Source organism: Schistocerca americana, chromosome 6, assembly GCF_021461395.2.
Source record: "Schistocerca americana isolate TAMUIC-IGC-003095 chromosome 6, iqSchAmer2.1, whole genome shotgun sequence".
Lineage (NCBI taxonomy): Eukaryota > Metazoa > Arthropoda > Insecta > Orthoptera > Acrididae > Schistocerca > Schistocerca americana.
In genome coordinates, this window is record NC_060124.1 from 290,896,645 (window position 1) to 290,910,044 (window position 13,400).

Here is a 13,400-nt window from a genome sequence, read left to right on the forward strand (position 1 = left end):
GGAAGAGGAAGGAGGAAACAAATGGAGGGCACAAAAGACTGTGGGTGTGTTGGTAGAATAGAAGCCTGCGGAGCACTGGCATGGGAGCAGGGAGGTGGGCGACAGGCAGAGACTACCGAAGGATTCATTGGGTGCATCACAGATTGCCCTGCCTTTGATGGGATAGGTGACGCTTGTGACTGGACTGGAGTAAGTGGTGGTGGGAAGATGTATGGGATCAGTCGTGTGTGTGTGTGTGTGTGTGTGTGTGTGTGTGTGTGCGTGCATGTGTGTGTGTCTACTGCTGACAAAGGCCATTAAGGGCGAAAGCTAAAATTGTGTGAATCTTTATATTTTGCCTATCGCGACTCAACATCTCAGAAAAACTATGATCTTAAGAGTATACGTAAGGAGGAAGTACGAGCAATGAAGGAGAACGCAAGTCAGATTGGAGTAAATTGTGATGCTTATTTTAAAAAAGTCAGTGTAGCGAATACTAAGATAAAATAATAAATAGCAGGATAGTAGGGCTTGAACAAAATAGGTAGACATAGTGTCTATCATGAGTTGAATAATATGTGTATACATAGCATCTACTAAGATTGTAGAAGCTGAGAAGTAGAGGAGGACTCTAGGGTATTAAATGAAGTGCTAAGACGTGAGAGTGAAGTGTTAAATAGATATTTATTTTACCAGGAAATATTTAATTATAGTGCACATAAAGATGTATAATAGGGCAACAAACCATGAGGCCTACTCATACAGGATAACGGGGACGTACCCGCCATTTGCTAAGGATATAAGGCAGGCCTACCTATATAGAGAGAGGATGACCTGTGGCTTGATGAACAGGGATGTATTACGAAGGGGTGTACCTACCAGAATGGAGGGAGGAAGTGAACTCATAAGGTCAACCCACATGTAAGGTATAGGTACTGATCCTATGGGAAAAGGACAGTATCTGACAGAAGTCACACATGCAATAGGAATTATTCTGTTAAGTTTGAATTCTATATATCACTAGCATTATTATGTTTTACGTGAATTTACAAGTGTTGAAAAGAACACTTTCATTGGCCCAGAGTTCCTCCACACTACAAACTACTACAAATAATGATACTAGCACGTACTAAGGAAAAAATAGTACAAGGAATTAGAACAAAAAATAAAGTACTCAAGTGTCATGAACACCTGGAGCTTATGACTGGAAACTAAAGGTTTAATCCTCACGATTCCTATATATAAGAAAACAAACTCCAACATTGATTGAAATGTTCACTTTTTATAATTAAAGTAAAATATGGACTAGCTAAATAATAAAAAAAGGGGTTTCACAGTTATGAAAAGAACAAGGTATACTGTTGAAATACAAATTGTTATTACACGTGGTATAAATGTACATAATGACTGTATGGTCCGCAGTTCGTGGTCTTGCGGTAGCATTCTTGTTTCCCACGCATGGGGTCCCGGATTCAATTCCCGGTTGGGTCAGGGATTTTTCCTGCCTCAAGATGGTTGGGTGTTGTTGTGTCGTCTTCATCATCATTACGGTCAGAGGAAGGCAATGGCAAACCTCCTCCACTAGAACCTTGCCTAGTACAGTGATGCGGGTCTCCCGCATCATCCCCTACGCTGCTTGGAGTATGGGACCTCATCATCATCATCATCAATGACTGTATATAATATATCGCGTGTTCGATCTGAGGGGAGGGGGGGGGGGAGTATGTACTGCTTCAAGAATTTCTGCCTAAATTCCTAAATTCTAGAACCACCTGGCCTTCCTCCGTCTCAAACACACGATATTTTAAACAGAAGTGTGAGAGAGACGAATCCGACCTACTGCACTTTGTATGTTTGTGTGTGCAGGTCTAAAAACAGTCACGAGCAAAATGTGGACACGGCGGCCGAACGGTGGCTGACGAATACCTGCTGTATGACCCATAGAGTTTCAGTGTATGAGTAGAGAAGAACAAGGAGTATTTATGTATTATTCTGTGCTTTTAGTGACTGTGATGATTGTTAAGGACAAACGAAGAAATGAGGTTAGACTTTCAAGTAATTCATGTGTTGGACTTGCTAGAAGCAAAAAAAGTTCATAAATTATGGTTGACTTGCAAACTTTCGAATGTTTATGTGAGAAATAGTGAATTTGTTCTTTGTGGAAGTTGAAATATACCAAAACTAAACTAAAAGTATTTTGCGAGTATCCACTTATTTCATGAGGGGGAGGAGAGAGGGGGGGGGGGGGGGGGGGAGAGAGAGAGAGAGAGAGAGAGGGGGTGGGGTAAATTCCCTATCAGCTTTATTCTTCAGAGAAGAAGTTTTTGGAGATCGACGTGGCCGACTATACAGAGAGGAAGATTGGCTGTGCATACCAAGTAAGTCAACTGATGTGAGAACGGTGTGAAGTTGGCAAATCAGCTCCACATCCATTCTTGTCGTCTAAAGTGTTAGAAGGTTGTCATAGGATGATGCCATGTGGGTGCCCATTATCACACCACACATCTGTTTGTAGGGGATGCATTCAATTGAGAAGTAACTGTGGGTGAGGATGTAGTTGGTTGTGGTAATCAGGATGGAGGTTGTAGGTTTAGAATCAGCTGGGTGTTTGGGAAGGTAGTGTCCAATAGCAGCAAGGCCATGGGCATTAGGGATGTTAGTGTAATGGGAGATGGCATCAACAGAGATGAGCAAGGTGCTGTGATATGCTGTGAAGGAATAGGAACTGTGGAAAGTCAGTGGAGGAAATGATTGGAGTCCTTTGTACAGGAGGATAGGTTACAGGTAATAGGCTGAAGATGTTGGTCTATGAGAGCAGAGATTCTCTCAGTGGGGCCACAGTAACTGGACACAATGGGGGTTCTGGGTGGTTGGGTTTATGGGCTTTAGGAAGCATTTAGAAGGTAGGAGTGCAGGAAGTAGTAGGCATGAAGGGAAATATAGACTCAGGGGAGAGATTCTGGGATGTGCCGAAGGATCTGAGGAGAGACTAAAAATCCTGTTGGATTTCTGGAATAGGGTCACTGTGGCAGGTTTTGTAGATTGACAAATCTGACAACTGATGGAGTGCATCCACTAGGCAATCCCTGCAGTTCAAAACTACAGTGGTGGAGCCTAAGTCTGGATCACTTTTTAGGTGGTGGATTGAAGTTCTTTTTGTAGTTGTATGGTGAGCTTCCATGCTGAGGGATTTAGCAAAAGATGGTGAGGCACGGTTTGAGGTTAAGAAATTCTGTAATGTTAACAGGGGGTGATTTGAGTGTAGTGGGATGGATCACAGCTGGATGGAGAAGTGAACGAGTCAGGCAGCATTCAACAGTGGGGGCCATGAGAAGTAGAAAAGGTCTTTACACTGCAGGGCCCAAGAGAAGGAGAAAAGGTCTTTAACAAGTAAGCCTGATTTAATTTGGGAGTGGGTAGACAGCAAGGCCTTCGAAAGAGACTAATACTTCCGTGAGACAAGGGCCTTTGGAGGAAAGGTTCATGACTATGTTTTGGGTCTGTTTGGGTTCTGGATTCTGTATGATGGTGGGAGAGAGATTCTGTGAAAGTGGTAAATGTAGTAGGTTTTGTCAGGTATGGGGGGATATGGAGGGGAGGGGTTGGAGGTTGTTGTTTAGGTGATGGATAGTGTTAGTCCCAAGTGGAAGTAGATGGTGAACAGGTTGGAAAGATTTATGATGTAGTGTTGTACATGCTGCTTAAGCTCTTGGAGAGCAAGAGTTTCAGTGTGTGAGATAGGAACTGGGAATGTAGAATTGCAAAACAGAAGAATTTGACAGACGGACAGGAGGTACTGCAAGGAGGTTTGGGCCTGATTTTCATTTTTTTGTAGCGCTAAGTTGGTGAGGGAGAAGGTCATTGTGAAATGAGGGGTTGCAGCCGGATATGGTTAATTTGTGGGTAAGGCTGTTGAGGGGGTTCAAAGAGCCAGGCAATAACACAGGAACAGGATGTGTGATTGGGTTCTAACTACAGATAACGAAACTTCTATATTGGTGCAGATGGAAGGAGAACGGATCCATGGTGGAGAATAAACATGCATAAAAATAAGTAAATTACCTAAAAAATTAAAAACTCACAAAAAAATTCAAAATATGTGGAAAAATTGACAAAAAGAACGGAATGATTGAAGTGTGGGGAAAGAAGGTGAAACACGATGGAGCAGGGCTAACAATGAAAGGCAAAAACAAACTCAAATTTACGTGAAAACACAATGTGATAAAAAAAATGTGGGATGCACGTCAGTGAGGTGATATGTATAAGGAAGAGAGACACCAGATGTGACTGTATTACGTATGGTCAGTATGTGCGTACTGGAATAAGAGAAGAGAAGAATTGGGGGGGGGGGGGGGGGGGGGGGAGTTGGGTGGTTGGCAGGACAAGGACAGGAACGTAAAAAACATGCTAAAATATGCATCACGAAGACACAGGATTAATTGTGTCAGTGGGAGTGATGTGGGATATAAGATGCTGCATCAACTATCAGCATGGTCATGTAACCATGTGTTGCGAGTGGACAAGAGGATTACAGTGTCTCATCTAACTCTAAACTATTGTATACAGTCTTTTTACCCTGTGTACAAAGTGTTCATGACTGAAGTGGAAATATCAAAATGCTGTAGAAAGAAAAGCACCATTCAGAATGACACCAAATTTGAAGAGCATATTATTAACGCCCACCAGACATGAGGCACATTGTGTTCCTCAGTTTGCATCAAGACACCCACTATGACTGTCTCCATGAAGGATTGTGTGCTGGTTGTAAAGCTCTTTTACTAGAACGGTGACTATGTGCCAGTAGCCCTTGCAGAAGTTCCAGACACTCAAGCGCATGAGAAAAGGCATTGGTCTAATGCCTGCTAAGTGCCTGGAGAAAATGATTACAGAATTTGAAAAGACAGGTTTTTTTGAAGTGCAGTGTGGCAGAGGGAGGAAATCAGTTGATCCGACATCCATCAAAGATGTGGCCACAGCATTACAGTTGGGGTCAAGTGATTGTGCGTAAACATGCTGTGCATGGGGGACTGCCCGAACAATGTACATGCCTGAAAGCATGGTACAAAAAATTCTATGAAACAGCCCATTTCCATCTTCAAGGACATATCAATATGCATAACTGCAGAACATGGGCAAAACAAAATTCACATGTACATCAACCAGCACCACTTCAATCTGAAAAGAGGACTGTGTGGTGTCGGTTGATTGCAACATTTATCATAGGGCTGTAGTTTTTTGAGGAGGTAAGTCCTGTACGTCCTGTTGCCTGTACCATCACTGGCAAATGCCATGTGAGTCTTTTACACACTAACATCATTCCAAGCACATTGCACAGACAGTGAAGTGGCTGCTGCAGAGGTATTTCGAAAATGCTAGAAAACAGCCTGGCCACCCAAACCACCTGATCTTAATCTGTGTGACTTTTGGTTGTGGGTCAGCCAAAAGATGTTATCTTCCGTGCTCCAATTACAGACGTACCTGAATTGAAGGCATGCTATGTGCACCACATTCGGAACATGACCTCCAAGATACTCTGATCTCTTGTGGTACATAGTGTTTCTCAATTTCAACTTGTGTCAGAAAACAGTGCATATCATATTGGACACACAGAATGAAATTTTTACTCTGTAGCGGACTGTGTGCTGATAAGAAACTTCCTGGCAGATTAAAACTATGTGTGGACCGAGACTCGAACTTGGGACCTTTGCCTTTTGCGGGCACACAGTTTTAATCTGCCAGGAAGATTCATATCGGCACACACTCTGCTGCAGAGTGAAAATTTCATTCTGGAAACATCCCTCGGGTTGTGGCAAAGCCATGTCTCCGCAATATCCTTTCCTGCAGGAGTGCTAGTTCTGCAAGTTTCGCAGGAGAGCTTCTGTGAAGTTTGGAAGGTATCAGATGAGGTACTGGCGGAAGTAAAGCTGTGAGGACAGGTCGTGAGTCGTTCTTGGGTAGTTCAGACAGTAGAGCACTTGCTCACAGAAGGTAAAGATCTACATCTACATGGTTACTCTGTAATTCACACTGAAGTGCCTGGCAGAGGGTTCATCAAACCATTTTCATACTACTACTCTACCATTCCCGTGGGAAAAAGGAACACCTAAATCTTTCTGTTTGAGCTCTGATTTCTCTTATTTTATTATGATTATGATTTCTCCCTACATAGGTGGGTGTCAACAAAATATTTTCACATTCGGAAGAGAAAGTTGGTGATTGAAATTTCATGAATACATCTTGCCACAAAGAAAAATGCCTTTGTTTCAGTGACTGCCACCCAAACTCCCATATCATATTAATGACACTCTCACCCCTATTGCACAATAACATGAAACATGCTGCCCTTCTTTGGACTTTTTCGATGTCCTCCGTCAATCCTACCTGGTAAGGATCCCACACCATGCAGCAATATTCCAGCACAGGGCAGACAAGTGTAATGTAGGATGTCTCTTTAGAGATTTGTTGCATCTTCTAAGTGTTCTGCCAACAAAGCACAGTCTGTTTTGCCTTCCCCACAGTATTATCTATGTAGTCTCCCCATTTTAAGTTGCTCGTAATTGTAATTTCAAGGTATTTAGTCGAATTGACAGCCCTTAGATTTGTGCGATTTATCATATACCCAAGATCCCGAGTTTCAGTCTTGGTCTGCACATAGTTTTAATCTCCCAGGAAGTTTTATATTGAACATGTCTTGGGCCAATCTCATGACAATTAGAAACTGATGCCAATGTGCTTTTTATGCAGTTTCTGGCCCCAGGGCAATTAAAAATCCGATATGGCACAATCTTGCTGTGGTAGATGAGCTTACCTAACAAACAGTGCCACAACTGTTGACTGCTGAATTTTTACAGTCATGCACATTGAACAATACGGATGGTATACTGTGCAAATCGAAGCATATGCATCATACTGTGATTCATCTGTCATTTGTAGCCAACCCCATTTATGTTATGATGCTCACACTGTCAGCTAATGGCAAAAGTCTGTTAAATTTTTGTTGCTACATGATGTTTCCCCACATGACAATAATATGATGTTCAAATTTGTCTTCAGTCTGAGAACTGTTTCTCTTTCTAAAATGTTTCAAAACTGGAACTTTAATTATGGACAACCTGTATAAGGGTAGATGGTGAAAACAGGAAATGGTGCAAAATACTGTGAAGAGTGTCAAATGAGGAAGAATCCAAGTTAATTTATAATGGAAAAAAAAGATACGTTTCTAGGTACCTAATGAGACAAACAACTTCCCGACTATACAATAATACCTTGTGCTGTAGGTATTATGTCATGTTCATCAGTACAATAATAAATTGTAAGAGAGAATGAAAAAGTTTGCTTAATGCCAGTGATATTTTCTATTTTAATTACCTTTGCTTTGTAGATGGTTTTAGCTGGTACATTGTTTCACTTGTAGCAATTTAAGCTGCGTTATTATGTCCCTACCTAACCCCAACTCAGAAGTTGTGATATTTAAAAAAACAGCCAAATATTTGTGGCAACCATGATAAATATTATTGCTGCTTGTTTCGCTCACAGCAATTACAGTTGTACTATTAAGTCCCAACCTAAATACACACTCGGAGATCGTGACACATTCATTAAAACAAAAATGTCAAAATAATTGATACCCAAGATTATAACATTGAGCAAATCTCATTCATTACCATTTACTATCACTTGATTGGCTATGACCAAAGATAATGAATTGCCGATAGCAGTATGCTATGGAAAGTTGCTACCACCATAAATGCTTTAGCCAAGACTGTCCTGCAAACAAATACTTTGACCTATAACAAACATTTTGCACATACTGTTTGTTCCTTTTACAAATTACATTCTCCAAAACTTAAACAAATCATATGACTAAACTTTTCTGCTGGCAAACATGGAGGATCTCCATTGTTAAGGGATTGAGCTTCAATCCCCCTCTAACAACGCGACTGTTGGTTACAGAAATGTTACCACCTTCTCAAAGACCGAGTAGTTCTGTGTGTAAGTTATTACCAACAACAAACAAATTTATTAAAAACAGATGCAAAACAAATGTCTAATGGAGAAGTGAAGAACATCTCTCACGAGTTTTAAATGATATGCTACTGACTATCAGCTGATGGAATACATACCTCATCCCGTGTGAGTTCCAAGCCTTCCAAAACTTTGTTTAAATGGATCTCCTGAATTGGCATTTTCCGTGCTTCACTGAAGGTCATCCGTCGTAATAAAATGTTTGATCCAAATGTCAAAGCATCCATGTCTTCAGTTGCTGTCGCATACACTTTACCTGCTTTCACAAGGGCTGCACACTGTGCTTCAGCTTCACAAGGTGCCTAAAACCCATTTGCATATGCAAAACACCAGTTTACTAACAGTTCATGATAAATAGCTAGATACTATAGATGAACACACACACACACACACACACACACACACACACACACACACACAAAAACTACATTCATACAGATCCGTAATATTAGATCTGAAATCAAACAAATACTGTGAGTTTCATCACCAACATAGATAACCAACTGAAATGAAATTCATCAATCATTCAGTCATCATCATCATCATCATCATCAACAACAACAACAGCGACAAGAGCAGAAAGCCTCTGTTGAACACTGACAGATACGGGCACTGAAGACAAAGAACGATAATATATGAAGCGCTACCCAAAATATCCGAGAATTTCATAGTAAAAATCAGAAAACTATGCTTACATCTATATGAACATTTTGAAAAAACCGCAAGGTGCATCGCAGAGGGTGTCTCACTGTATCAGTCATTGGGGTTTCTTCCTGTTCAATTCACATATGGAGTGCAAGAAGACTGATTGACTGAATGCCACTGTGCCTGCAGTAATAAATCTCATCTTATCCTCATGATCCCTATGTGAGGATATGTAGGGATTATACACACATCAAAAAACAGTTTTGTGTCATCTCGGTTCCGAGAGTTCCAGAACCTGTACAGAAAATTGGAATAGAGATCAACATAAACATCATTTCCAACCCTTTTCACTGCTCATGAAAACCACACATTGCATGTTGTACCACCATACAGGGAGAACTTCAGAGGTGGTGGTCCAGATTGCTGTACACACCAGTACCTCTAATACCCAGTAGAATGACCTCTTGCATTGATGCTTGCCTGTATTCGTCATGGCATACTATCCACAAGTTCACCAAGGCACTGCTGGTCCAGATTGTCCCACTCCTCAACAGCGATTCGGCGTAGATCCCTCAGAGCAGTTGGTGGGGTCACATCATCCATGAACAGCCCTTTTCAATCAATCCCCGGCATGTTCGATAGGGTTCGTGTCTGGAGAACATGCTGGCCACCCTAGTTGAGCGATGTCGTTATCCTCAAGGAAGTCATTCACAAGATGTGCATGATGGGGGCGTGAATCGTCGTCCATGAAGACGAATGCCTCGCCAATATTCCCGATACGGTTGCACTATTGGTCGGAGGATGGCATTCACGTATCGTACAGCCGTTACTGTGCATTCCATTACCACCAGTGGCGTACATCTGCCCTACATAATGCCACCCCAAAACAGCAGGGAACATCCGCCTTGCTGCACTCGCTGGACAGTGTGTCTAAGGCGTTCAGCCTCACCAGGTTGCCTCCAAACACATCTCTGACGATCGTCTGGTTGAAGGCATACGCGACAATCATCAGTGAAGAGAATGTGATGCCAAACCTGAGCGGTCCATTCAGCACATAGTTGGGTCCATCTGTACTGCGCTGCATGGTGTTGTGGTTGCAAAGATGGACCTCGCCATGGACATCGGGAGTGAAGTTGCGCAGTGGCATGACGCCCTGTGGCTGCACGAAAAGCGTTATTCAACATGGTGGTGTTGCTGTCAGGGTTCCTCCGTGCCACAGTCCCACAGGTAACGGTCATCCACTGCAGCAGTAGCTGCTTGAGCGAGGCATGTCATCGACAGTTCCTGTCTCTAAGTATCTCCTCCATGTGCGAACACACGAGTGATTTGTAAGCTCTCTCCTTTGTAGACTGACTGCATTTCCCCAGTATTCTACCAATAACTCCAAGTCTACCACCTGCTATTCCATTTCATATCCCTACAAAGTGTTACACCCAGATATTTGGACAAGTTGGCAGATTCCAACAGTGACTCATTGATATTACAGTCACAGTATGCTACACTTTTTTATTTGTGAAGTCTTAATGTCCTACATCCTAATGTCTTCGGTCATCGTCAAAAATAGTCATCTTGGGCATATATGCAATAATCCCAGTATTGTTCCCAATTTTGGAAGCACACCGTAGGGTTAAAGGTGTCCAGGACTTCTTACGATTCCACTTGGATGTCTTCAGTTGGGACACAAAATTGCCCTTTCAACGTGCTTTTTATCTTTGGGAACAGGTAGAAGTCACACGGGGCTAGGTCTGGCAAGTAGGAAGGGTACAGGAATGCTGCCCTGCTGGTTTTGGCCAGGAATTCCTTCACAATGTGCAAGATGTGCATGGGCATGTTGTTATGGTGCTCTAACCAGTCTTTCCTCTTCCGCACCTCTAACCGTTTGTCCCAAACATTTTCCCTCATTTGCCTCAAAAAACCTTGCAGGAAAACTGCTTGACAGTCTGATCAGGTGGAAAAAACTCCTTATTCATTATCCCCAAACGTAAAAAAAAAGGGGGGGGGGGGCACTGACTTACTGACTTCATGTTGTTGCAAACTCATAAGAGTTTTTTCGGCCTTGGAGAAGATGGTGTTTCCCATTGTGACGAGTGCTGCTTTGTTTCAGGGTCATAACTGTAGATCCAAGACACATCAGCTGCTATGACTCTGGATAAGTGTACCGGACACTCAAATTCTCTAGTTCATTGAAATTTGTCTCATGTTTAGTTCCTCAGCTAGAATTTGTTGACTTGTGCCATACAACAGCCCAAGCCTGTTACAAACATCGTGAACTGTCCACCTTCGGTCCTTGTCAGTCACTTCAAGTACTTTTATGATCATTTCTGGTGTGTGTGTGTGTGTGTGTGTGTGTGTGTGTGTGTGTGTGTGTTTTTGACAATTGACCAGAATGTCTGTCGTCTTCCACAGATTCTCAGTCTTCCCTGAAGTGCTTGAACCACTCAAATGCTCTTGCTTGATTCAGTTCTCTCTCACCAAATGCCTTTGTCAGTATGTGATGGTTTGCAGATGCAGTTTTCTTCAACTTTAAACAGAATTTCATGTAAATCCATTGCTCCTTCATGTCATCCATTTCACAATTTGCAGAAGCACTTAAATACATCGCGACACGCACCACAACAACTCACAGCTGCAAGCAGCAAAGATAACACAACTTTTTGCTGCAGTAGCTAAGACATGTACCTCAAGATATCTAGTGGCGGAAGGTCTTACTGCTACTGGTTTGACCAGTACAATGGAAAATCTCAGATATTTTGGGTAGCATCTCGTATCGACATTAAAATCTGAGTAAACATTTTCAATATAATATGTGTGTTATCAACCTATTCCTTTTTGAGAAGTGACAAAGATGGTCTGCGGTTAAGGAAATTCATAAAAATCCACAATACTGCAGTGTGTAGGTAAAAAGCACCAGTTTACTGCTATCTGTCACGTTGTCACTTACGCGCAACATATAAGCAGCCTTGAACACTATTCCTAATACATATATTTTATATTTTAAAAACTTACCTCACGCGAAAGTTTACAATATCATAATTATTATTATTATCATCACCGTTTCTCATTCTACATTTTCCACTGTGACCTGAGTTTCTCAGCTCTATGTTTACAATTTTAACATAATGTAATTTATGCAAGTACCAGTTTTACCATGTTCTCCTTTTCAATGTTGTCAAGTATTTTTAGACATTTGTTTTATAACATGTTTAAAACATTGTAGGTGATTTTCCTTCTGAAGAAGATACCTTCCATGGTATTGAAACCTGGTCAACGTTTTTACATTAAACTTATGCAACCAGTTGGCTGCATACTTTACATATATTGAAGGAGAAGAAGAAGAAGAAGATGATGATGATGATGAGGAGGATGAGGATGATTGTGAAATATTGTGGTATTCAAACCTTTAGGTTCATAGTAGCTTTATCTTTAACCGCACACTTTTCAATAATAATGTGAATTTGACATCATCAAATGAATGGAAGATCAAAGTTGGCAAGAGCTAATAACACACTTTGCCACTGACTACTGTTATTTAAGATACATAGTTTTTTTGTCTGTGACTGGGATCATCCTAAAAACTCTCCTTTCCCCATCCCTATCTACTATCAACTTGAAAGTCACCATTTGCTCAATGTGCTTGAGTAATGCAGACTAAGAGTTGACAGAACTCAGCAGTACAAGTATCTACCAACAAAATCATTATGTGTATAAACAAATAAACTGATCAAAAGTACCACAATGTAAGGAATCCCCATCAGTTTCAAAAGCTGCTGGCATTCTTCTGTGTGTGTTTTTGTCACTTTCACTAATCTTCTGTTAAATTTGTCTATTTGTTCAACATCGCCTGTTGATAAAGAAAGCAAGAACATTTTAACAGCATATAAATACAACATTAGCATAAAAGAAACATTTGACAAGGCTGTGTGGCATATTACCTGCTTCTTCAGCTTTTTCCAATTCCTTTTGTGCTTGTTCTCTTCTTTCAGCACGTTTATCAAGCTCTCCTGATTTCAGATTCGGTGGCTTACCATCAAATACATATACAGGCTTTATGCCATTTTCAATAAGACGAATTGTACGATAAAATGTTCCCATAAGATGGCTAGAAAAAATTAACTGTCTTTAAAACTAATGAAGACAAATTTCACAAATGACAGGAAAACAACAAAAAGACAGATGACATACGAGTTTCACATAACTCACTTCTTTATCAATGCTGCAGAAACTGTCACGGTTCTAGATGAAGAATCTTAAGGTTTCTATTGTGTGTTTGTGCTTTTCCAGAATTACAAAGTAAGAAATAGAAAGAGAATGAGGAATATGATAAGGAGTGAAGGAAATAGTTACAGAAATTGTATCTTTCACAATTTATTATGTACTCACTCTGTCCAACCCTCCCCCTCCCCCCCCCCCCCCCCCCCCCCCCCCACACACACACACACACAACTGAATGACTTTACCACATACATTTCTACCCAGATTTTCATGCTTCATTTATTCTACTGTTCACAGTTACCTACAATAAAACAATTACAGAACAGTGTGACAGATTTATCATAAAACCTCAAATCAGAAACATTGATCAGCTACTCACCAGGAAACAAGGGAAAATACGAAACTTTACATAACGTACATATATTTTCTCTAAAACGGTTTATTTCTTGTCTTTGTGTCAATGGAAAAATTAATGATGTGCAGTCAGAAGTAGTACATCTTATGACATCAATGTATAAATCAAATAGGCAGCAGGTGTC

The 13,400-nt window shown here is 41.1% G+C and overlaps 1 protein-coding gene across 1 annotated transcript in view; it reads right to left on the reverse strand.

Annotated features, from left to right (window-relative positions):
* The window catches only part of LOC124619834 (flap endonuclease 1), an 89,024-nt gene that overhangs the window by 56,719 nt on the left and 18,905 nt on the right, over window positions 1–13,400 (reverse strand). The window contains exons 3-5 of the mRNA XM_047146442.1: window positions 12,582–12,748; window positions 12,381–12,490; window positions 8,103–8,306 (exon numbers count right to left, since the gene is read on the reverse strand). Of these exons, the coding sequence (XP_047002398.1) occupies window positions 8,103–8,306; window positions 12,381–12,490; window positions 12,582–12,748 (481 nt within the window). The remainder of the gene's footprint in view (window positions 1–8,102; window positions 8,307–12,380; window positions 12,491–12,581; window positions 12,749–13,400) is intronic.